This window comes from Barbus barbus (genome assembly GCF_936440315.1).
Source record: "Barbus barbus genome assembly, chromosome: 19".
Taxonomy (NCBI): domain Eukaryota; kingdom Metazoa; phylum Chordata; class Actinopteri; order Cypriniformes; family Cyprinidae; genus Barbus; species Barbus barbus.
Window position 1 is genome coordinate 10,485,985 of NC_136747.1, and position 25,147 is coordinate 10,511,131.

Sequence of the window (25,147 nt, forward strand, 5' to 3'; positions counted from 1 at the left end):
TCTAAATTTGTATTTAGACTATTTAATGGACCAGAGCCAACATTAACTCACAATGGAAAATATTTCTAAAGTTTAATGTTTAGTTAATTTTAACATTTACAAAATACATTTTTACAATCAAAAGATGTATCTGTTAATATTATTTATGGACCTGAACTACAATGAACTAACAATGTTTTTAGACAATAGGCTGTTGTAGCAAATGCACTATTAGTTGCAGCTAACATTAACGGGACACTTTGTTAAGCTTTACCATATATTTTTAGCCATAGAAAGCTTTTAGATCAAAAGGTTGCGATAAACCAGTCAGGTGTATTCAGATAACCTAAAATTGGGCAATGATGTCAGTTTCTGGTTAGATGCAATGGCAAAGTCAATCTAAACTTAATTGGAACAGCAATAGGCAGCACTGCATTGCCCTCTGCTCTCAAGATAATGCCTTCCCAAACACACCTGACACTGAACGAGTCAACCTAACAGACTGTTATCTTATCTTCTGTTGACACACATTGATTAGTGCGCGAACCTGAATTCTGTAAACACTGTATTTTTGTATATTTTGGCAAGTTACTTTGGTGGACGCCCCCAATATGTGAGTAAAGTTACAGCCTCCCCAATTGTATTGAGTTGAGTGTATTGCTGAATGGAAAGCTCATTGCACAGCTTTTGATAAATGATGAGCATAATCATAATATACACTAAGCATGATACATTAGGCTATTATGATTTTCGATGCACTTAATTTCAAAAAGATTTTCATGAGAACCAACCAGTGAGTGCATCCGGACATGCGTCAGCGTGTTGACATTATGTTTGCGTGAGAAATCATACGAGGTTGAAGAAGGAGGGGTTTGAGGGGATGAATGACTCTTTGAAAGGGGCGGAGAATCCAAGCCTTCAGGTACTACTACAGCCGGCTAGTACAGGGACCGGCAGAAACACAGGTTGATTCCGAGGAAAACGCTTTACGCGAACAGATACAGTGTTGTTGTTGTTCTTTTTTATCGCGCCGGTTTATTTTTTCCCCTCTTTATTTCATATCATTTAATAACTGGATTCATAGGTAAAGTGTAAACGACTTTGAACGTAAATCTTCAAGAACGAGATGGCTAGAGGAGAGGGCGCAGAGCAATACTCCAATACCAGTTTCCTTCAAAAACCCAGCCCAGATGGAATCAAACTGGCAGCAAAGGTAAGAAACTAAAAAATGTTTTGCTTTCATTCAGTGATAAGTTTATTAGCAGGGTACGTGTTTCCCATTCCCATGATTTCCCTGTAGAACAGGCACGTAGTTGATCGACGTGTCATTTGTCAGGTTAAATTACGCGCGCACGCCCAGTCTGCACTACTCGCGACGACGCGTGGAGATTATATGATATAAACATAGTTATTAGATCGATTGTACATGCATTATCTGGCTGTTCGAGGACTTTTCGTTTAGCATGCACGCTATCGGTGTCAAGGATTGAAAGGGAGCTGTCTGCCTGTTTCATTATTACTAGACACGGGATTTGTGATATATATAGCTAGGTGTGTGTGTGTGTATATAGCTACATCTTAAATGTGCTTACATTTTTCGTCCTTCAGAGATCACTGAATTGAACAAAAGTATTTTAAATTAATTGAGGGAATTCGTGAGGTTATCAGTTAAAAGGAAAATATTTGTGTGTAATTTAATCTATATCTCAAATGATCGCAGCGAAGCTAACTAAATGAGTAGGCCTACAAAATATTTCAGTTCAATTATTTTATTTTAATTTGCTGACAGATAAGGTCTTGATTTTTTTTGTAGGGATTTCAAAGAGACTTACTCAATACAGCAAAAGAACTAGAAAAAGGCCACAAATAAATATGACAACAATATAGGTAAATACAAATATGGAAAGCCCTGTCTCTCTGTTCAGTAAGTGCATAAACCGCTTAAACTTCCCAAAGCTTTGTGAATTATTAAAACAAATTAATGCACATTTCCACTTTACTACTTAAGAGTTTGCATTGATTTTCAGTAATGTCATGGTCTGCTGTCAACTATTCCTTACGTAAAATTTTATATATAGCAATTATTCTACCGATCACCCATCAATTTTAGATTCGTACAAAGCCTGAATTAATTGATTCCCTATAGATCCAAGTCCACATGCCACATCATCAGAATGGATAATCCATGCAAGCTTAAATTTAAACATAGTCATTTGATTTATGAGCTTGATTTTATGTGAAATGGCTTTATTGCTGTAAAACGTGATATGCATTTATTGCTAATGTAGATAAGATAAATGAGTCATAGATTCTGCATCCCAAAATTGTCCTGATAGCCCTAGATGATAGATGGAAATGGCTATCATTTAAACACATAAACACTATCATTTAAACCGAGACTAGCTGGAGTGTTTATAGTTTATCCTGACCATTGCAAAAATGAAGGGAAGCCTGACATTAGAGGATACCATCATGATTCCTAGAAATGATCAGTTGTCTTGTAGACATGTCCTGTTTGACAGCAGTTTTTCACTGTTTATTGTCATTACAAAAACATTGAGTGTGTTTCTCTACTTATGGCTGACTTTATAGCAACCATATTTACCCCAAAACTGTATATTGGCATCACAAGCGAAGTTAGTATTTGGTCCAGAATTAATGAAAGCCCCACTCACACAACATGCCAACAAATCCTCTATTAACAGTCCTTAGTGAAGCAGCTGGCAAAGAATTGTTCTCTGTTTCTGCTATAATAGCTCTGTTGCGCTGAATCAGTGTCAGTTGGACACGACCGTAATACAGTGTCTGCGTTGCATGATGTTGGAGTGTTAAGGTTGTCCAAGTGTCCTTTAACATGAGCAGGTGGCACTGAGGGAACAGCACGTGCAATAAAGCCAAAGGTAGTTACTTAACGTCTTCACATTGCAACTTTAATGGTTTATTTTAGGAGGATGCATGTGACAGACACTTGACTAATGTATAAGAAGTCACCAAACTGACTGAATCTCACGCCCACTCTTAATAAATGAAAACAGGAGTGTCAAACTCATATTTGACCCTCCCTGAGCCTCTCGAAATGTACCGATCTGCCATGAGACTATGTACTGATGTTCATCACAGAAGAACACTGCCTGTCTCATCTGATTGTGTTCTGATTGTGGGATTTCTTGCTTGAGGGCCCCCTGACCCAAATATCAGAAGTTACCGAGCTGTATGGGGAATGAGGTTATGTTTGGATTAGAACCGAACAGCAAGTCAAGCAGAAATGCATAGTGTTAGCATAATTAAAACCAGCGCTTGTCTAAGAGTGGAAATCCTAGTTAGTCAACAACTTAAGCTAAATTACAACCGAGTCTGGCCACAGTGTGCTACAATTATAGTTTGAATCCCAACTGAGACACTGAACTCAGTAAGACCTTAATGAATATAGCATATGTACTGTATTCTTAATTATTTGGAGTGTCTTTTTATGAACGTCTCAAAACATATCCTGTTTCTTCCTTTTTAAAAAAATAAAAATAGCGTGAATCAAGGGGCCGGTTGTCGGTATGCAGCAAGTTGTGTTATGCCATTGGAGGAGCACCATATCAGATAACAGGATGTGCAATTGGCTTCTTCCTTCAGATCTACCTGCTGGACGTTGCTTTGGTGAGTGAAACCATGTGATTGATTTTACTAATAACATCTTAATCATTTGGATCGATCAACGGATTTGATCAACTGATTTATGAATTTTGATGTAAATGACCGGTGCTTAACCTTTTTATTGCACCTTCCATGAAAGTTGTGCACTTGTTGTCCCATTACTTTTATTTGTGAAAACTATCTGTTCAACAAATTATTATATATCATAACATTAACTTAGAATGACACAGAAGCAGTTTTATACACACAAAATGTCACAGCAAATAATTTGGACCGGTGCCGCCTCAGAGGTCTTGATGATCTCAACTGTATCCAACAAGAAATCAGAATCATATGTTGTCATAATGTTTCTACTGAATTCAAGTCACTGAATTAAAAAAATAAATAAATTATAAACTAATGTTAATGACCAAAAGTGCAATAGTAAGATTTGAAAATGAGGAAATAATCTTACATTTTATGAATATTGTTGCTTTGGCTGCATTCGTCAAGCAAACCTCATGGAAAATGGATATAAAACAAAACAACTCGTGTAATAATTTGGTTCAACCTCGTAAGGATGACATTTTTGCAAAGAACTTCCTCATACTAACCATTTTCTAAAGAATCTTGACCTACAGTTTCCTGTAAAATCTTGCCCTATTTTGAATTCGTGGAAAGTGCCTCAACAGAACATCAGATCGACTTGTAGAATGTAGAATCTGATTGTGATCCTCAGGGGGCAGTGAGTTTCTTTACTCCCCTGTTCACATAGTCAGAGGCGACAAGTACAGTCACAAAGGGGGAATTGTACTGGAAAATGAATAGTTTTGCAAAGGCCTTTCATGCCATTAACTTTTGGGGAGCTACTGTAGTCTTGGTAGGCTGATTGACCAGATTAAAGAGGATTGTTCTAATAGCCTTCAGTGTTTATCATGTAACCACTGACTACAGAAGACAGGTTCCCAGCGTGAGATCTACTAATGTGTTTAATCCCATAATTAACAGTTATTCCTACAATACACAATGGCCAGCATGAACCACTCAATCTGAACCGCATTTCAGAGTCCTTCAAGAGTTCTGCAAGTGTGTTGTACTGGAAGTAAAACGGTTGCAACTGAGTAACTCCATTTACCTGTCATGTGGTTTATGATCTCATGTATCTCAAAGTCATTGGGCTGGCCTCATGTGCTCCTCTTGATCTCTGTAAGAAGTTGTTGTAGTTTACATGCTGTCTAGCCCCTCGAAACGGTTATAAATATTTGTAGATTTATCGTGAGAAGTCATATCTGCAACTGATATGTAGTGGTGTATATCTCTTCTTTATCACCAAATGTAAATATGTAATATTTAGCAGACATTTTTACTGTTTAAAAAGGTTTTCTTTCTTTACTTTTTACTTTTTCATGTTGGTATTTCATCTGTTAGTTTAAGTTATCATTTAGTCCATTCTGATGCTGAATAAAAGTTTTGTGAAAACTCTCAACCAGTGATGTGCGTTGATGACATGCTGATATTTTTTATTTTCTTGACAGTTGGACCCATTTTATGCCTCCATCATCTTGTTTGTGGGTCGAGCATGGGATGCCATCACAGACCCTACGGTGGGCTTTCTAATCAGCCGTAGTCCCTGGACCAGATTTGGACGAATGATGCCCTGGTAAGTCTTTCTTCACCTCTGTTTCATTTAATTTCTCCAAGGGTTTACTGTCCAGGTCTTTGTGCATTCATACCTTGATGTTCAGAGCAATCTATCACATTAAACACTGAACAAGACTCAGAATTGTCTTGTTTAAGGAACATGTTGCCTGTACTAACTGTCTGCCCTTCTTAGGAAAATCCACTAACTCAGCGGACTCCTCTGTTGCGTCTCAAATTAATCTCTCTGCTCCGTCACTTGCTTTGTCTTCTGACCCATTTCTCTGTTGTTGTGAAATGTCAGGAGGTAGTCTTTAAGTAAGCGAGCCAAGTGAATCTGGTGATGTTTCTAAGTCAGAGGACACTTGTGGGCTACATGAAGTCCCCTGAACTCTCATGGGGGGTTGAGGGGCGTGATGGATGGTGGGCTTGATACACCACAGTAGCTTTGCCTTCGGTCAATTTGCATTTTCAGCCGGCCAATCTGATTTGATTCTACATCACATGCATGACTAAACCACTTTATCAGTGTCCTGACAACAAGAAATGCTTGCCATTGAGCAATAAATTATAAGCAAATTAAACGGTTCCCTTTCTTAACTTGTATTGCAGAATATATGGAGGCAAATATGCTTAAGAAGCCAACATTTTGTCCAAAACTAACTACCAAGTGACGGCTTAATTTAGGTAAAAATTTAGGTTCTTACTCATTTTGGTGTAGCTAATTATTACTTCTAGCAAAAACAAATAAACTGTACTTTGCGACTGCTTTTTAACTGGACTCAGGGCATGTGAAGGAATCTGGTAGGAGGCTGGTGAGAAAGTTCTGCCCTAATGAGCTCATTTCAGTGACACTGGATCTGAGCAAGATGGTTGTATCCTCTCAGGGTGGTGTGATTACAAAATCCCTAGTGACGTTAGATTTGTGCTGTGATGTCTCTTGGGAGTGCCTGAGACACGTTTGTTGGTGCAGTTCTGGGCATATGTGGGAGAGAGGGGACTTTTTCTCCCCTAACTATTCCCGTGGAGAGTCATATGAACCACAAGCCTGTATAATTTCATTTTCTCTATGCTTGATCACATGCATTATTAATAGTCACAAGCATGTGAGTTAAGCTATCATAATCCTGAAAGAGAATTCATTGCAAATGTTAGTCACACTTGCAATGGTATATTAAATGACATGAGCTGGGGAACTGTAAAGAAAATGTCAATATTTGAACATATGATAGTATCTCATAAACCGCAAATGATTTTCATGGCACCATAAACCTAAAAAACATTTAGAGTCAGAACAGCTAAGAATGTCTCTGATCTTCCTTAATCCATGTGATATTTTCTGTAAGCGACTCATGTTGTGTGGATTGAATTATCTGAGGTGTAATTCTGTAAATGGCATAAGACATTTGTGCCGGGCTCAGAAGGCAGACACTCCTTTTTTCGTGCTGCATGCCTTGGGGGTTGGGAGGTTGCCAAAATGGTGCAACTCTTGAGTGGTCCAACCCACAACACACCACCTCTGTCATCCAATCAGAGTGAGAGGGAGGCAGACCAACTCTGCTTCAAGTCTAAAGGCAGCATACTGGGGTTACTTTAGTTTAAATGGAAGAGTGAGATAGTAGAGTGAGAGTGAGATTGTTACTATTTTGAACTGTTAACTATTTGCATCTTTTTGCTAAAACGGATAACTCTATTTTTAACAATTTTCAAAAATCATGTTTTTTCATTGTGCACTCCAATTAATCTCAATTAAACTGCAGTTGGTTTATTTTGATTAAGTAAAAATAAATACACTAACTAACACAATAAAACACTAAAAACATGATAATATAATAAAAAACGGAGTTATCTGTTTTTGCAAATAAACTCTTCAATTACAAACAGATACAAGAAACTGTTGAGAAATCGAATATGCAATTTATTTTCATAAATGTTTTTAATAGATTGGTGATTGTATAATAGTATTATACTGTAGAATCATTGTAGGATGTAATATAGGTCAAAACAGCTGTAAAGGGTTTTGAGTTTTTTGTTGCTTTTAGTTCAGAGGATATTCCTTTCAATAATTTCAAATGCACTTTAATAACCCTCAATCCAGCAAACCCAGTCCTACCTTTATTTCCTATTAGTTTATGAATTTGTTCAGTGCAGGCAAAGTCCAATATAATGTGTATATACTGTATACTATTATTATTTATTTATAGAGAGGCTAAAATTGTTGTTTTTGCACAAAATATATGATGATAATAGTATACTAAAGCTCAGTGAATCTGACTTTATTTGAAATTAATATTTTCTGTCTTACATCATTCTGAACACATTTGTGCAATAATATCACCATAGTATCTTTTTTAAACTAGAAATGTAACCCAGATAGATTCATGGGAAACCTGCAAACGCTTTCTGGGGAATAGCTTTAATGACTTATATAGGTATTGCTACACCTTTGAGTACTGCAGTCCTATTGGTAGCTGAAAGCATTATGGAATTAACCAAAATATTTGATAAACAAACAGAAAGGGGGTGGAGAGAAGCGTGCAATGTACTGATTGAATACAAACATTCACATTCTGCATAAATCAGTGTAATTCTATAGGGTCCGATTCTGTTAAGGTCTGCTCTAGAAAAGTGAGGTTCCGCAAACCTGTTTTTTTTTCTTGGAAATAATGCTGGGTTTACTACTCAGGATCTTAAGTTACCAGGAAAACAAAATGTGGTACCATTCAGTTGTATGACGTGTTACGCGCCTGAAATGGTATTTCCTTGTACAGATGCAACAGATTAAGAGCAGACAATGTATTTCCACTTCAGGATCCTGTTGGCCACATAGGTCACTGAAGAAAGACAGGAAGTTGTCCAATCAGTTCTTTCATCTCTCATAGTCACGGGGCAACAGAAATGACACAGTGCTTGACAAGGTTCAACAACATGACACCTAGTAAACTTCATCTATATGTACTTGAACCCAAACCTGTTTATCATCATGGGGAAGCAGTATACCAACCTAGTTATACTTCATTTTTTTACCTTTTTTACATTTCTTCTAATCTTATACATCCTTTCCTTGCAGGATTGTACTGTCTACCCCATTTGCCGTGCTATGCTATTTTCTCATTTGGTACGTGCCGTCTGTTGAGCAAGGCAAGGTTGTTTGGTACCTGATCTTCTACTGCTCCTTCCAAACATTACAGACAGTAAGTAACCATCTTTATATGACCATAGCCTGTATAGTTCTACATAATTTCCTTTAACCTTTTGCCATTGTCTTTTTCTCAAAAAACAACAGTGCTTCCATGTACCGTATTCTGCACTTACTATGTTTATCAGCACTGAGCAGAAGGAGAGGGATTCAGCCACAGCCTACCGTGAGTTTTAAAACATCTACAGCTAGATACATCCATCGTTTTCAAATTCACAGCTAACTGCTAATCTCTTATCACAGGAATGACTGTTGAGGTTTTGGGCACGCTCATCGGCACTGCTGTTCAAGGTCAGATTGTGGGAATGGCTAACGCTCCTTGTATCAGCACTGGCGAGGACCTGAACTCTACAGATCTGCAGGTGGCTCCTGAGGTCAACATCACTGAGCCTCATGCTTCACTGGAGCATCTTGTAAGGATTTTTTCTGTTGAGGTTGATTTAAATAAAAATTCTTGCTGTATTGGTATTAAATGCCTGGTATCATGTGGTTCCCACAGAGAAATGCTTACTTGATCGCATCTGGTGTCATCTGCTGCATTTATGTTGTCTGTGCCGTGGTCTTGTTCTCTGGTGTGAAAGAACAAAAAGGTAAGTGCTACTACTACTGCAAAGACACATTATTACAACTTCATGTAATTAAACTTTTGGGGTCGGTGTAAGATTTGTTTTTAAAAGTAGTCTATTATGCTCTCCAACACTGCATTTATTTTGCCAAAAATAAAGTAAAAATGATAATATTGTGAAATATTACAATTTTAAATAACTGTATTTGAATATATTTTTAATTTATTCCTGCGATGCAAAGCTGAATTTTCACCATCATTACTCCAGTCTTCAGTGTCACATGATCCTTCAGAAATCATACTTAATATGCTGATTTGGTGTAGAAAACAGTTGTGCTGCTTAATATTTTGTACAAACTGATATGTGACCCTTTTTTTTTTTCAAGTGTCTTTGAATTGAATAGAAAGTTCAAAAGAACAGTCTTTTTGAAATAGAAATCTTTTGTAACATTGCAAATGTCTTTACTGTGACTTTTGATCAATTTAATGCATGCTGGCAGAATAAAAGTATTGATTTTCTTAAAAAAAAAAAAAAAATCTTACTGACCCCAAACTTTTGAATGGTAGTATAGCTTCTTTCTTATAGACTTTATGGTATCATAATTTAAGACTTAATTTTATGCTTTTAAGCTGTTAGCTATGAGGTCTTGTAGAAATGTTAAATGTGTATCTAGAAAAGGTTAATCTTCTAATATGCTGGTAAAATTGACAAGTATAAATGCTGGAAATGTACCAAAATTTCGATGACTCATGCAGCACAACACAGATTTTTGTCCTATCCTCTCTAAAATGTCCCTACCACTGAAACAAACTTGTAAACAAGCAATTTGTAGTTTTTGGCTGTGATATAACTAAAGCCTATTGGCTGTCTTAACATGGGGAAATGATCCATTCAGTATGTCTCGCCCATACTTTCTGTTTCAGTGAGAAATGTGTGTAAACAGTGAATCCCATGAAGTTGCTTGCAGATGTACCTGGGTTTTTCCACACTGCTCGGGTTTCTTTGAGTCAGTAGTTGGCCCACAAGCAGAGCTCAGCTGGTCGCAGGGAAAGGCCAGTGAATAAGTTTAGCAGGGTGATTAGCTTTCACAGCACAGATAGGGCTGTCTAAATGGGGCACATCACATGGTAAAGGAAGGTTATTATTGGTGTTCTCTAGCGCAGTTAATTTTAAACTAAAATATTGAGCCTTAGCATGCAGACCTCAGTAGACTGTTGAAAGGAAAAATCAAGCACAGTCCTAGCTCATCATCAAGCCTCATTTGTGGATTTATCATGCTCTGCACTTATAAATGAAAGCGTACAAGCAATTAAACAACATTTTTTGAGGCAGATTCCTTGTCATGCAATGCAATGACTCATTTTGGCAGCTAATCAAAATGCATACGCTTGTGTGCACCAATTTATTTTGATTCTTCAGTAAGCTAACACCTGAGAATTGATGGGGAAAAATCCTAGTCTCTTTCCCACTGCTCTGTAATTCATTGCATTTAATCTAGCACCATTAATTACCATTTGTTTCCATCATCTCATCTTGCCCCTCTCTTCTTTTGACAGAGACTTGCAGGGTCAGGACTGAGCCCATGTCGTTCTTCCAGGGTATTCGTATGGTGATGGGCCACGGTCCGTATGCCAAGCTGGTCATGGGCTTCCTCTTCACCTCTCTGGCTTTTATGGTGAGTTCTTGTGCAAATTATACATTCATTTCATGTTGAGTCGTGGTCACCACCAGTCGTTTGGGTTGTTTAATCTGTGACCACCCTGGACGAGCACTGTTGCCTTTGTCGATCGCTTTATTTGTTAGGTTTTGCTAATGTGTCTTGACTGTGCAGCTTATTATTTCTATAAACATTTCTTGCAGTTCCTGGAGGGAAACTTTGCACTGTTCTGTAGCTACACCCTTGGCTTCAGAAATGACTTCCAAAACGTCCTTCTCGTCATTATGGTAAGCAAACTAAATTTTGTTTTAAATTGTAAATGTATTTTAAATGGGCTTTTTGAATGCTAAAGTCTCTGTATGGTCTGTAAAGATAGGTGAGGTGTCATTATGGAGTGATTGACAGTGACATTTTGATAGACAAATGTACAAAAGGAGAGCACTTAATGGGTCCATTACATAACACATTTGCATAACACAAGTTCCATTTTTGCTGACCATCTGAATAGACTAGTGTTTCCAGTAATGCATTACACCTTAACCAATCCACAACTCACTGCTTAAGCCCATAAAAATGCTTCAGTATTGCAGAAAAGTTGTCAATATCTAGAGAATTGACAACTAGATTGTTGTTTGAGGAAAAAAGTTGTTCATCTAGTTTCAAAGAACAAGAATGTCTTGTTCATGGGCTTTTGTCCATGAGAGCAGAATGTTCAAAACCCAGATTCCTTTAAGAATTCATGTTCAATAAGAGAGTATTATTGTAGTCATGTAAAACCCAGTCTGCTGACTTTTTTCAGACTACAATAACCCTTGTTCAGTGAGCTGAATGCACAAATAGAACAGTTTTCAGCCATTGTCCTAGATATGACACAAAACATGCCAGTATTGTTGTCAGAAAGGTGTGTTAGGAAGCATTCTTATTGATGGGAACCTGTGTGAACACATAGATGGATACATTCATTGCCAGAAACCTAATCTTAGCTAATGCCTTGTTCGCACACATTATAAGTCACGAAAACCATCTTGCAGTGCATTGCTTTTACTGTAATATAAACCGATATCTCTGTCGGCATAGATCATCAAAATGTTTAATATTTAAAAAATGTTTGTTTCGCAAATCACCATCATGTGGTGTGACAAGCATATACACAAAAACTAAAATGTTTTTCATCCTGCACACTTTTACAGTAGTTGTCTTTGAGCTGATTATGTTTTAATTTTCTCTATTTCAGCTCTCCGCCACACTTGCCATCCCATTTTGGCAATGGTTCCTCACAAAATTTGGCAAGAAGACCGCTGTGTATATTGGGACTACAGTAAGTACTGACAGCGGCACATAAACCTTCAGTTAATTACACTAACTGACCAACAGTGGCTGCTTCTGGTCCGTCATATACTGTAATTGATGTTTTGGTTCCTGTTACTGATGGTTTATATTCTTTTTGCAGTCTGTGGTGCCTTTCCTCGTCTCTGTCGTCTTTGTGCCCAGCAATCTTATTGTGACATACGTCGTGTCCTTTGCCGCTGGAGTCAGTGTTGCAGCGGCCTTCCTTCTGCCGTGGTAAGTACCTGAGAATTGTACAAATGTGTGTGCACTTCCAGATTTGGTGCCGTTTATTCATGGAGTGTGTTTTCCCATATGCTCAGGTCCATGCTTCCTGACGTCGTGGATGATTTTAAAGTCCAAAATCCTGAATCTCAGGGCCATGAAGCCATTTTCTACTCCTTCTATGTGTTCTTCACCAAGTTTGCATCTGGAGTTTCCTTGGGGGTCTCAACTCTTAGTCTTGAGTAAGTTTCACAGCCTTGTACATGAATCACTGGCTTTTAAATTGGATTATAGTGTTCATGATCCACTAAGCCCGGTTTTTTGTTTTACTGTATGAGAATCAGTCTATCCTCCTGACATTCAGATACAATGCGATTAGCGTCGGTTTTATGGGTCTTTTGAGTTTGGAGAGTGACCACACAGGATAGTGTTTTACTGTGAGATCCCGTGATCATTCATGAGGTTGTATTTATCTGGATGAACATGAATAAGATATTAATCTCTCATTTCTTCTTTCAAACAGTTTTGCCGGCTATGTAACGAGAGGTTGCACGCAACCTGCCGAAGTCGATTTAACATTGAAGATCCTGGTGTCTGCAGCTCCGATATTCTTTATAATTATCGGGCTGCTAATATTCATCTCATATCCAATCAACGAGGAAAAGAGACAAGGAAACCGTAAACTACTTAATGAACAACGGTAAAGCCACCTATTGAAGTCTTCCAGTCACATGTTTTTCTTAAAGATGTTAATCCTGCTCAACATTCTCGAAATCTATAAATTGACATGGTACTTTTAAACCTCTTAAGCTGATTAAATGGCATTCTTTAAATTATTTTGCCTAACTTTATCCTGTTTTTTTTCCTTCAGAGAAAATGAGCTTGACTCAGAAACAGACTCCACTGAGCTCAATGTGGTATTATAGCACCAGAACACTAGATAGAACATTGTGCCAATTACGTCGGGCCAACAGAGCCAAAACAAACTGAGTGGATGCTTTGAACCAACCATGCTGCCTTGTGGCTGAAAACTTTCAACCATATCACACCTAAACGACCGCAAATCAACTTGAAACGTGGCCTTTTCCAGCTCAAGTTCTAAGTGCCTTGCCATTTCCAGCTACAAGTGCTTATAGACGCCAGAAACGTTTCCCTGAGTCACACAAGGTTTGTGTGTGTCGCCAGTATTTGTGCTGCTCGCTGGTATAGGATCTCAAAGCAGTGTCCATGTGGTGGGACATGTCTACCGTAAGAAGAAACTTGAAACATTTAAAAAAGGTTTTTAGGTGCTAAAACCAAAAATGAATTACATCAAACTTCAGTATTGCGCACAGAATTGTTTATTTCTTGTATTACTTTACTTCTATTATGTTCCTTTTTCATCTGTTTCCGCTCTCTTGGGGCAAACAGAGCTCTTTTAGAGGGATGTGCTGAGGATAAACGTACAAATGTGGTCCCTCAACGCCTTCAGATGATATCCTTCAGATCACGGGATCTTATTCGATTACATTCTGGATGGGTTCACTAACATGTGGGTAAAAGTGCTGCTGACAACTGAGGCTATGAACTAGCAGGATGCCATCAGACTATGTGGGGTTATCAATTGTTTATGTTGTGAGGTGAACAAGATTATTTAAGTATTTATTACTTTTGTTTTAGATCATGTGTTGATTTGATTGTCTGTTTCTCCCATCTTCCTTAATTTATATTGTTTAAGGGCCTCAGCTGTATGAAATAAGGGCAATTAGAGCTGTCACTGCTGAATTATGTCTAATATGCCATTAATTCCTATGAAAATTAATCTGATTTCTGGTCATTTCATGTCAGTGTCCGTTCAGTAGTTGTCTCAAAAGTGCTTTTATTATTACATAGTTCTCTGCCTGCAACTTCTGTGTCAAAGATCTGAATGCCAAGTGTTTCTGTATGTACATAAACCATCTGAAAATATTAAGTCATATTTTTCATTTTCTATTTGGGGAAAATGGAATGGCTTGTAAATAATATTTGTGTCAATGTATTTTGTAAATATGATGCGCATTGAAATCTCGTCAGTGCATGTTTGGAGTGAACACCGTTTTCTAACACGTGTCAATTTTGTATGGATGCATCTGTCTTTTTTTTTTTTTTTAACCCAATTTGCATTAACACTAGTTTGTGGCGATTTCCATATTCTGATATCAAACATTACAGTTATTGTATATAACAGATACGCTGATGTTTGTACATAGACTTGATATTTTTGGATGCAATTGTTGTAAGTGTAAATGTGTGTAGTTATTTAAAAGAAACCATGTTACAAAAATGTTAATAAATACTAATTAATATTCAAGGATCATCATTTGCTTTTTCCCTTCTACACACTCAGCCTCTTAGATAATAAAATCTAAAAACATGTTTTAAAAATATTTTATATCTATAATATATTGACGAAGTCCAAATTCCATTTCGCTATGGTTTTACTTCAGTGTCATTATTTCGTTATAAAATGATCAAAATCGGTTTTAAAACGGGGTGCCCGTAGCCTACTCTCAGCTGTAAATCTCTCTCTCTCACACACACACACTATATATATATTATTCAAAAATGAAGAGAAGGACAAAATCTCGCCGTCTCAACCATAAACATAATATATTTTATATGGTCTCAACTTTGGGCGGATCGATCCTAAAGTATCGATACTTTCGATACTGATGTTGTATCGAAAGGATCGATCCTCACATAAAAATATCGATTCTAATTAAAGTGCATTTTTTTAAACCACTAATTTTATTAAGACATTCTGTGCATAAATAAGCTTTTAAGTGTTAGTCTAATTAGAGTGATTTCTCCTGCTCGATCGGAACGCAAATGCTGAAAGACAAAACCAATCAATCACAGACTCATGGCTCAGTCACAGTGTTTGTTCAAATAGAGCTACGCTTCCCAAAAGCATCAGAAGCATAAGTAAATCTTTATAAAACATTGCCACATCATTACATTACATATCATTGTTACTATGTATACAATTAATTCTGAAAAATGCATCACGGTTTCCACACAAATATGAAGCAGCAATAATCAGAAATGTTTCTTGAGCAGCAAATGATAATTATGAAGGATCATGTGACACTGAACACTGGAGTAATGATGCTGAAAATTCAGCTTTGATCACAAAGGCATTTTAAATTACATTTTAAAATATCTTAAAATAGAAAATAGTCATTTTAATTGTTATGGTTATATTTCACAATATTGCTATTTTTACTGTATTTTTGTTCAAATAAGTGCAACCTTGGTGAGCATGATGTTTATTTAAAAAATATTACAAAATCTTACTAACCCCAAACTTGGTTTATGTAATATGTATTTTAAATAGGCTAGTTTGTGCAAGTAAATTTATTTAAACTGGTTGTTAAAAGTTCAAATGGATTGTGTTAGGTTCTGTAATTGCTGTTAATAAAAAAATATGCTAAAGTTTCACCTTTAGAAGTACAGCAGCCTGGGAGCCTTTTACAAAAATTAACCATGGTTTTATTACAGTAACCACAGTTTAACACAGTATTTGTAGTAAAACTGCAGTAACCACAAATGTATCATAAAAATAATAATTTTAGTACTTATGGAACACAATGTTTATTTTTCATGAGGTACCCTCAAAGGTGCACATTTGTTATTTACCCTTAAAGCATGCATACTTGTATGGTACTAATATGCTCCCTTTTAGGGTAGGTGCACCTTTGAGGTTACTGCCCCAGTAAAGGGCTGAAATACAATTTATTTTATTTCTGAGTGTAAACAAAAAACAAAAACAAAAAAAGCCTATGAAATGTTAAAAAAAACCCATCTAATATTAAGTGAGTATAATTACTGATTATATTTTTTTAATAATTAAAAAAATCAGTTTAGTCGAGGTATCGTTATCGTTATCGTTATCGATATCGACGATACTGGGCTTAAAAATATCAGTATCGGATCGAAAATAAAATAAGTGGTATCGCCCATCACTAGTCTCAACAGGGTCAGTGTAGGAGCGCCTCCTGGAGGCTCAATGGGTCTCATCTCTATGCACTCGATTACTCTTCCTGCTGTTGAATAGCTGGATAATCGATTGTTCAGAGCTGATGCAACACTATCATTATAAAGCAAACTAGTTTAAAAATAGATTAATAATACACATTTATTTATATAAATCTAATATATTACACCGATATATCCAAATATTATTGTAAACTCGTGTAAATAAATTGATAAAACTGACTTTCATTCATAGATTTATCCGGGGGACTTTTATTATGAAATACGTGATGAAATCTTTCAACAGGAAGAGCCTGTCACCGGCATACACGTTTCTCAGCTACCACCGGTGAGATTTAATGTGAAATATTTATTAAATATCTTCTATTATCACTGACATTTCATAAGGATAGTATTACATTTTATACCGACCCATGTCCTGCTTTGAAGTGTTTCCATCACTCTGGGAAATTGGTATATAAGACAACCCACCCTCAGAGGTTCATTCAAAGCGGACGTCATTTTAACTCAGGGCTGAACAACTGATCCTAAAAATATCAGTTTTGACATATGGCTACCAGAACCACAAATAGAGTTTATCGTCGTTATTTGTCATATAAGCCTGTGATTGCTTCATTCGCACAGAAGCAGCAGACATCATGGGAGAGCAGCTGAGTCCTGATGAGAAGTTCCAGCTCATCACCAGAAACCTCCAGGTGAGAAACAGCAGGGAAAGATGTTAAGAGATTCCCAAACTTATTTAACATTTGAAGTATGTCTGTTCTTGTTTTGAAGATAATCATTAGTCATTTTTACATACACCGTTAATGAGGTATCTGTTCTGTCAGTTTTTAATAGACTTTTTTTTAATTTAAGATTATCACTTTCGATATCACTTTCGAGTTCACGAGTTCGCCTACCAATGGTATGAGAGGAGCACAGCTTTCACTCTCAACCAAGCTAACATTACTATATTTTTTCAGACTTTTTTGCTCTTATAGGGGTCGCAGTCTAGAAAAAGCATGGTCAAAGATGTCCATCTAGTGCATATTTACATAGAAAAACTAATTAAAAAGCAGCTGAGCTTTGTAAACGGCTCAGCATAATCATGTAATCTCCATAAGAACGTTATGATTGGTAGAAACAAATGTACAGGGACTTTTGAAACGGTCTTGTTCACACATGATCTTTTAATGGTAGTTTATCAGTAAAGACTGCATGTGTGAAAGGGGCTAAACTCTTCCTCTGCATATGCTGTGAATTTTAGTTGCTTAACGTTCATCTGGGAAAACAGTGTTCATTATCTCACTAGATTTGTAATGTAAATCAGTAAAAAAAAAAAATCAGTTTGAATAAGGAAAACAATAACTTTGCCATAGTATCCTTTCAAAATGTTAAAGTTGCCACAGTCATTGCATAATATTTATGTGCTGCCCAACCCCTCGACCCGCCCCGCATCCCACCCGGGAAAAAAAGTTTACTCTCTTTAACCTCTGCTGTTGTTTTCTCAGGAGGTTCTTGGTGAGGAGAGGTTGAAGGAGATCCTGAAGGAGAGGGAGCTGAAGGTCTACTGGGGAACAGCCACCACGGGCAAACCCCATGTGGCCTACTTTGTCCCCATGTCAAAGATCGCTGACTTCCTGAAGGCGGGCTGTGAGGTTTGACTCTGGTGTTCTGTATTGATTCTGAATTACTTGCCTGAACAATTGATCAGGGCATGGGTGATGTTTCTGTTCTGTAGGTGACCATCCTCTTTGCCGATCTCCATGCCTATCTGGACAACATGAAGGCTCCCTGGGAGCTGCTGGAGCTCAGGGTGAAGTATTATGAGCAGGTCATTAAGGCCATGTTGGAGAGCATTGGAGTTCCCCTTGACAAACTCAAATTTGTCAAAGGCACAGACTATCAGCTTAGCAGGTAACCATTCCTTTTATTTAAATACTGTAGCTATGAATTTCAAACGGTTACATAGGATGATAATTGACCAAATGGTTTTTAGGAAGAGTTTTTACAGATTAAGAAGAGATATGCGTTTTTCTTACCATGAATACAAAGATGATGCTTGTGGTTGTTCTTTCTTTAAGAAGGCGGCAAATGCTTTGTGTGGTTGTTTATTATAGAGAGTACACTCTGGATGTTTACCGACTGTCATCCATGGTCACTGAACATGATGCCAAGAAAGCAGGTGCTGAGGTGGTCAAACAGGTTGAGCATCCTCTTCTGAGTGGCCTGCTGTATCCTGGACTACAGGTATGCAGATCATCTTCTGCTAACATTTTCCTCATCTTTCTGGTCTTCTAGAGGGGTCTGTATGTATTGTGTTTAATAATAGTGTGAACATGAAGGCAATTTTCAAAACCTGCATATTTTTTCTAATTGGTGCATATGCAGACATAAAACCCATTATGCTTATGTATTTCTATATTATTGTTCAGAAGATTGGGACCCGTAATTATTATTTATTTTTTTTAAAGAAATTAATACTTTAATTCAGCAAGGGTGCATTAAATTGATCGAAAGTAACAGTAAAGACATTTATATTATTTTAAAAATATTTTTTTGTAACTTTCTTTTTTTGTTATTTTAAATGTAATATTCTTCCACAAAAAATATAAAGCAGCACAACTGTTTTTAACATGATGATAAGAAATGTTGCTATAGCAGAATATCAGCATTGAATGATTCAGTTGAATGATTGTTTGAATGATTTCTGAAGTATTGTTTTAAAATGGAAAAGTTATTTTAAATTGTAGTAATATCTCACTATATTACTGGTTTAAGTGTTTTATGTTTTAAGTGGTTTAAATATTTTTAAATACATGCAGCCTTTGTGAGCATAATAAAAATCGTACTGACTCTAAACTTGTAAATGGTAGTGTATTGTTACTCTGTGCTTATCAGTACTTCTGAGTTATTCTCTTATTTAAATCTTAAATTTCTGGACTGGATGATTTTTTTGTTGTTCTGTTCTATATTCAAATTCACAGTCCAGACACTGTGACACTGTTTTTCATTTCTGTCAGGCACTGGATGAGGAGTACTTAAAAGTAGATGCTCAGTTCGGGGGCGTGGACCAAAGGAAGATCTTCACATTAGCAGAAAAGGTACATTTTTACATATTTCTTATTCCATATGATGATTTTAAAGTGCACCTATTACTGTGCGGAAGTCTTGGGCACAATAGATGCTTCTCAAAAGTTTTTAATTTGATGTTTGTTTTTTCTTCTTTTGCTTTAACTTGACAGTTGGAAATAAAAATCAAACTTGATTATTACATTTGTATAAAGATGCGGATCCCAATGCATATATGTATGTTTGCTGGATATCTTTTTTTTTTTTTTTAGAAATTTAGTTTTCTCTCTTTTTTTGCAGTATCTGCCCTCTCTTGGGTACACCAAACGTATCCACATGATGAACCCAATGGTGCCTGGACTGACGGGGGGCAAAATGAGTTCCTCTGAGGAGGTACGGTACCATCTACACCTTCAAAGATTTCAAGAATGCTGTAAGATAAAGATTTACAATCACATTCTTTGATTCGTGTAATCAAAGAATCCTAGTAATTCTGCAGGATGGGATAGTGGCTTATGCTGCTGTATTCCAGGTGTCGGGTTAATACACTAAAATTCATTATTCTCTAACTTTCAAATCTGCTACAGGAATCCAAGATTGACCTGCTGGATAAGAACCAAGAGGTGAAGAAGAAGTTAAAGCGAGCCTTCTGTGAGCCTGGAAATGTGGAGAATAATGGAGTTCTGTCCTTTGTCAAACATGTGCTTTTCCCACTGCACTCAGGTGAGTTCTGGAAAAAGAATAATTATTTTGGAAATGTAAACATCTAGTTAAGTGCTTAATGATGTGTTCTGTTTTCAGAGTTTATGATCAAAAGAGATCCAAAGTGGGGAGGCGACAAAGTCTACACAGACTATGAGGAAGTGGAGAAGGACTTTGCTGCCGAGGTATCTAAACATTATTTATATTTATTCAAAGGGGTAGTTCACCCAAAAATGAAAATTCTGTCATTAATTACTCAGCCTCATGTCGTTCCAAACCCGTAAGACCTTGATTAATCTTTGTAACACAAATTAAGATATTTTTGGTGCAATCCAAGAGTTTTCTTAACCTCCATAGACAGCAACACAACAATAGTCCATGTGACATCAGTGGTTCAACCGTAATGTTATGAAGCTATGAGAATACTTTTTGTGTACAAAGAAAATAAAAAAATGACTTTATTCAACAATTTTTTTCTCTTCTGTGTCAGTCTTCGACGCGCGTTCATGACATTACAATGAGACGTGTGTGGTCCTGCTGATGCAGGAATCGGCGTTTTGATGGAGAACCCGGATGCGCTGCGGCTTGTTTACAAGCAGAGGAATGTATGCATGCATTGTTAATCTTGTGAATGCGCGTTGAAGTCTGACACGAGAGAGAAGAACTGTTGAATGAAGTTGTTTTTTTTGTTTTCTTTGTGCACAGAAATTATTCTCATAGCTTCATAAAATTAAGGTTGAACCACTAATGTCACATGGACTGTTTTAATGATGTCCTTACAACCTTTCTGGGCCTTGAACGTGTTAGTTGTGTTGCTGTCTATGCAGGGTCAGAAAACTCTTGGATTTCATCAAAAATATCTTAATTTGTGTTTCAAATATTAATGAAGGTCTTACCGCTTTGGAATGACATGAGGGTGAGTAATTAATAACAGAATTTTCATTTTTGGGTGAACTATCCCTTTAATGTACAAACGACATGTTCACGATGTTCACATAAATTGAGTTGAGCATCATATGTTGACCCCTGCACTGCTTACCTGCAGCAAATCCATCCTGGTGACCTGAAGGCTTCGGTAGAGGTGGCTCTTAACAAACTGTTGGACCCCATCAGAAAGAAGTTTGAGACCCCAGAGTTGAAGAAACTGACAGCATCAGCTTACCCAGAGCCCTCCAAAAACAGTGAGTGAAAATACACAACATTTAATATCTTTTTGGACTTAATCATTGACACTTGTGAACCCATTTAACAGTGCTTCAAGTTCTAGATTGAGTTTTAGGTCAAGGAAGAATTTGCCCATCTATTTACACATACATTGAAATTATAATTGCTTCACAGAAGGAGTAGCAAAGGGAAACCCTAAACAAACCGTTGATGAAGAGGAGGTCATCCCATCTAGATTGGACATCAGAGTTGGCAAAGTCATCAGTGTAGAAAAGGTAGAGAAAGCCAGCTATAATTTTAAGTGTATTTTTTTTGTAGTAAAAGGATGTTTAAGTAACCTTGTTTGTTGACCTGTTAGCATCCAGATGCAGACTCATTGTATTTAGAGAAGATTGATGTTGGTGAGGAACAGCCACGGACTGTAGTGAGTGGACTGGTGGCCTACCTCTCACAGGAGCAGCTTCAGGATCGTCTTGTTGTGTTGTTATGCAACCTAAAGCCCCAGAAGATGAGGGGGATTGAATCTCAAGCCATGCTGCTCTGTGCTTCAATGTCAGTAGGACTGATACACCCTAATTCAACCACCAAGTTCTTATAGTAAAAGTCATCTTGATTTTTGATCTTTCTAAATGTGATGGTCTTCAGTGAGGGAGAGCCCAGGAAAGTGGAGCCTTTGGATCCACCAGAAGGATCAGCACCAGGAGACCGTGTTTATGTAGAAGGGTATGAATCAGGCAAACCAGATGATGAATTGAAACCAAAGAAAAAGGTGTTTGAAAAGTTGCAGGTATGTGAGTTTTATATCTTTGTACTTAAAGATTCATATTAAAGGAATACTCCACATTTTTTGGAAATAGGCTCATTTTACAACTGCCCAAGAGTTAAACAGTTGAGTTTTACTGTTTTTGAATCCATTCAGCCGATCTCCGGGTCTGGCGGTAGAACTTTTAGCTTAGCTTAGCATAGCTCATTGAATCGGATTAGACCATTAGCATCTCGCTCAAAAATGACCAAAGAGTTTCGATAATTTTCCTATTTAAAGATTGACTCTTCTGCAGTTACATCGTGTACTAAGACCGACGGAAAATGAAAAGTTGCGATTTTCTTGGCTGATATGGCTAGAATGAGCCTATTTAAAAAAAAAAGTGTTCCTTTAAGGTATCACTGTGTCTTATTCTTGGTTGTATGTTTAATTGTCTGATCTCTTCAGGTGGATCTGAAGATCTCAGGCGAGTGTGTTGCACAATGGAAAGAGCAAAATCTGATGACCAAACTAGGACAGATCACCTGTAAAACACTGAAGGGTGGAAATATTAGCTAGTTGTATTCACCATTTCTTTCAAAATCCTCAAAGCTAGAGTTTCCCTGACAGCCCAGTATCCCCATGAAAAATACACAGTGTCAGGTATTGCTCATCATAGTCATCAAAACTGTTAACTGACGCTAATGGAGAAGCAAATGGCTTATAATGCCATTATTTAATTTCAACTGTCCCATTCAGCCATATCACACTGAATAATTTAATAGCCCATGATTAAAATACATATGGGTATCATCTGTGCTTTACATTGCATGTATTGCCGTCCAGGTTGTTTTACACAAAGTACTGCAGGAAATAATGTCACGCCGATTTGTTTGAATAACAAATGAAGACTCTTGCAGAAGTTCATCTGTTATTCTTAAACTCAGGTCCTCCTATTGTGCCATGTCTGGAACTAGATCATTGCTTACAATGATCAGTCTCCAGTCTGACAATATTCACACTATTTAATCATCAGTGGAAACGGTTCAGACATGGACAGTCCATATACTCAAACTGTTGTGGATACATATTTTAGCATTAGTTAGAAACATGGAATTTAATGTAATGAAACATTCAGAACTCATCTGATGTTAACCAAATTCATTAAAATAAACAAATGATTCATAACCATTTCCTATATGTCTTAATGGGATGATGGAAATGCTTTTGGAAGTACCTTCACGGTTTGATCCGCTGAAAAGAGATATTAAAAAATATGAACCTGACAAATGTTTGCCTATTTTAAAATATCACCATATGCAGAGGTGTAAAATAGTTGAGTAATTTTACTTGATTACTGTACTTAAGTATTATTTTGGGGGATTTTTACTTTATTCAAGTACAATGTAAACTGAGTACTTTACTTGATTACATTTCTGAAGAAAAAACAGTACTTTTTACTCCTTACAATTTTATTTAAACTTAAACAGTACATTTACATTTTTATTTTATCTTATGTACAATAAATATGGGAAACGGAAGCTCAAACGTGTGCGCTTGATGTGAGAACCAATGATCATGCATCTCTCTCTCTCTCTCTCACACACACACACACACACACACACACACACACACAGACAGACAGTTCTTCTTCAGTTATGACTTTCATCAGGTAAATGTCTGGGTTCACAAGTTCACCATCAAATCTGAGGAAGTGTGTTGAGGTAGCAAAGTTTTGTTTTTCCCCCCAAAAAAGTTTATTCATTATTCTTTGTTTTGATAGAGCCATTAGCTGTGTAATATATTGGCTGAATGCACAAGACTGAGTGCAAATAAAATCAGTGATAAAAATTTAATATAATTCATATTTTTATGGGAATTCATATTTTTTTTTAATTAAATGTTACAAATCGCCATAAAAGTGTTTAAATGAACATTGTTTACTTAATTGTAATTCATGTTTAGTGATGTTCTTACCAGGTAGTGGATAAGTTGTATTAATAATATGTCATTATATGACGCATTGAGTAGGAATTTGGACTCTCAATTAATATATTTTTAAATCTTAATAATTACATGATTTGCTCATTAATTCATATTAGTCGCAAATAATTATGTAGCAATATTTGCTGAGAAAAAGCCCCCCAAAAACCCCAATAAACAATTAAAAGATTAATTATCCTTTTAGACAGTGACGTAGACAACACAAAAAAGTGGCCTTTCAAAACGTTAATATTGTATGACTCTCCTCATTAATTCAACCCAGTCTTGCATTCTGTCTATTTCTAAACTCTGCATCACATTGCTATTAAAAGTGATAGTTCACCCAAAAATTAAGATTCTCATGTCATCCCAGATGTTTATTACTTTCTTTCTTCATATGAACACAAGCAAAGATTTTTAGTCCATATAATGCAAGGGGACAGAACCAGTCCGGAAACCACACAAAGTGAACACGACGGTCAAGTTTAAAATATTAGTATTTGTAATTTTCTTACATATGCCTATCATTTAACTTGAGAAGACACTGATTCATTAACATGTTGTATGAGGTACTGTCATATTCACTTTGTGTAGCTTTTGAAGTGTCATTTTTGGACGTCCCTTGTTATTCGAAGAAAGATGATTTAGTTTAGATGATTTAGATCTTAGTTTGAGTTCATCTGGTAAATGAAAGTCATATATATATATACACTCACCTAAAGGATTATTAGGAACACCATACTAATACTGTGTTTGACCCCCTTTCGCCTTCAGAACTGCCTTAATTCTACGTGGCATTGATTCAACAAGGTGCTGAAAGCATTCTTTAGAAATGTTGGCCCATATTGATAGGATAGCATCTTGCAGTTGATGGAGATTTGTGGGATGCACATCCAGGGCACGAAGCTCCCGTTCCACCACATCCCAAAGATGCTCTATTGGGTTGAGATCTGGTGACTGTGGGGGCCATTTTAGTACAGTGAACTCATTGTCATGTTCAAGAAACCAATTTGAAATGATTCGAGCTTTGTGACATGGTGCATTATCCTGCTGGAAGTAGCCATCAGAGGATGGGTACATGGTGGTCATAAAGAGATGGACATGGTCAGAAACAATGCTCAGGTAGGCCGTGGCATTTAAACGATGCCCAATTGGCACTAAGGGGCCTAAAGTGTGCCAAGAAAACATCCCCCACACCATTACACCACCACCAGCAGCCTGCACAGTGGTAACAAGGCATGATGGATCCATGTTCTCATTCTGTTTACGCCAAATTC

General features: G+C 36.9%; 2 protein-coding genes across 2 annotated transcripts; both read left to right on the forward strand.

Moving 5' to 3' along the window:
• The first annotated feature begins 891 nt into the window (after positions 1-891).
• LOC306885188 (sodium-dependent lysophosphatidylcholine symporter 1-B-like) lies at positions 892-14,547 on the forward strand. The gene is made up of 14 exons (XM_079441566.1): positions 892-1,192; positions 3,502-3,627; positions 5,139-5,263; positions 8,312-8,435; positions 8,528-8,606; positions 8,684-8,853; positions 8,940-9,030; positions 10,563-10,681; positions 10,867-10,950; positions 11,898-11,981; positions 12,114-12,226; positions 12,313-12,456; positions 12,738-12,914; positions 13,086-14,547. The coding sequence occupies exons 1-14, from the start codon at positions 1,106-1,108 to the stop codon at positions 13,138-13,140; spliced, it is 1,578 nt and encodes a 525-aa protein (XP_079297692.1). The 5' UTR covers positions 892-1,105; the 3' UTR covers positions 13,141-14,547.
• Positions 14,548-16,287: 1,740 nt separating this feature from the next.
• Positions 16,288-23,751, forward strand: LOC306884886 (tyrosine--tRNA ligase, cytoplasmic). The gene is made up of 14 exons (XM_079441117.1): positions 16,288-16,556; positions 16,853-16,923; positions 17,719-17,865; positions 17,949-18,124; positions 18,328-18,457; positions 19,231-19,311; positions 19,580-19,672; positions 19,867-20,002; positions 20,081-20,166; positions 21,027-21,162; positions 21,320-21,420; positions 21,504-21,697; positions 21,791-21,932; positions 22,356-23,751. Exons 2-14 carry the CDS (start codon positions 16,867-16,869, stop codon positions 22,464-22,466), a joined length of 1,590 nt encoding a protein of 529 aa, XP_079297243.1. The 5' UTR covers positions 16,288-16,556; positions 16,853-16,866; the 3' UTR covers positions 22,467-23,751.
• The last annotated feature ends 1,396 nt before the right edge of the window (positions 23,752-25,147 follow it).

Excerpts from the sequence above, each read along its gene's own strand:
- LOC306885188 (XM_079441566.1), top strand. The coding sequence starts at position 1,106 with ATGGCTAGAGGAGAGGGCGCAGAGCAATACTCCAATACCAGTTTCCTT. Across the intron at positions 8,854-8,939 it reads ATGCTTCACTGGAGCATCTT|AGAAATGCTTACTTGATCGC; the intron begins GTAAGGATTTTT and ends TGGTTCCCACAG. Across the intron at positions 10,951-11,897 it reads ACGTCCTTCTCGTCATTATG|CTCTCCGCCACACTTGCCAT; the intron begins GTAAGCAAACTA and ends TCTCTATTTCAG.
- LOC306884886 (XM_079441117.1), top strand. The coding sequence starts at position 16,867 with ATGGGAGAGCAGCTGAGTCCTGATGAGAAGTTCCAGCTCATCACCAGA. Across the intron at positions 21,163-21,319 it reads CCCAGAGCCCTCCAAAAACA|AAGGAGTAGCAAAGGGAAAC; the intron begins GTGAGTGAAAAT and ends ATTGCTTCACAG. Across the intron at positions 21,933-22,355 it reads AGGTGTTTGAAAAGTTGCAG|GTGGATCTGAAGATCTCAGG; the intron begins GTATGTGAGTTT and ends TGATCTCTTCAG.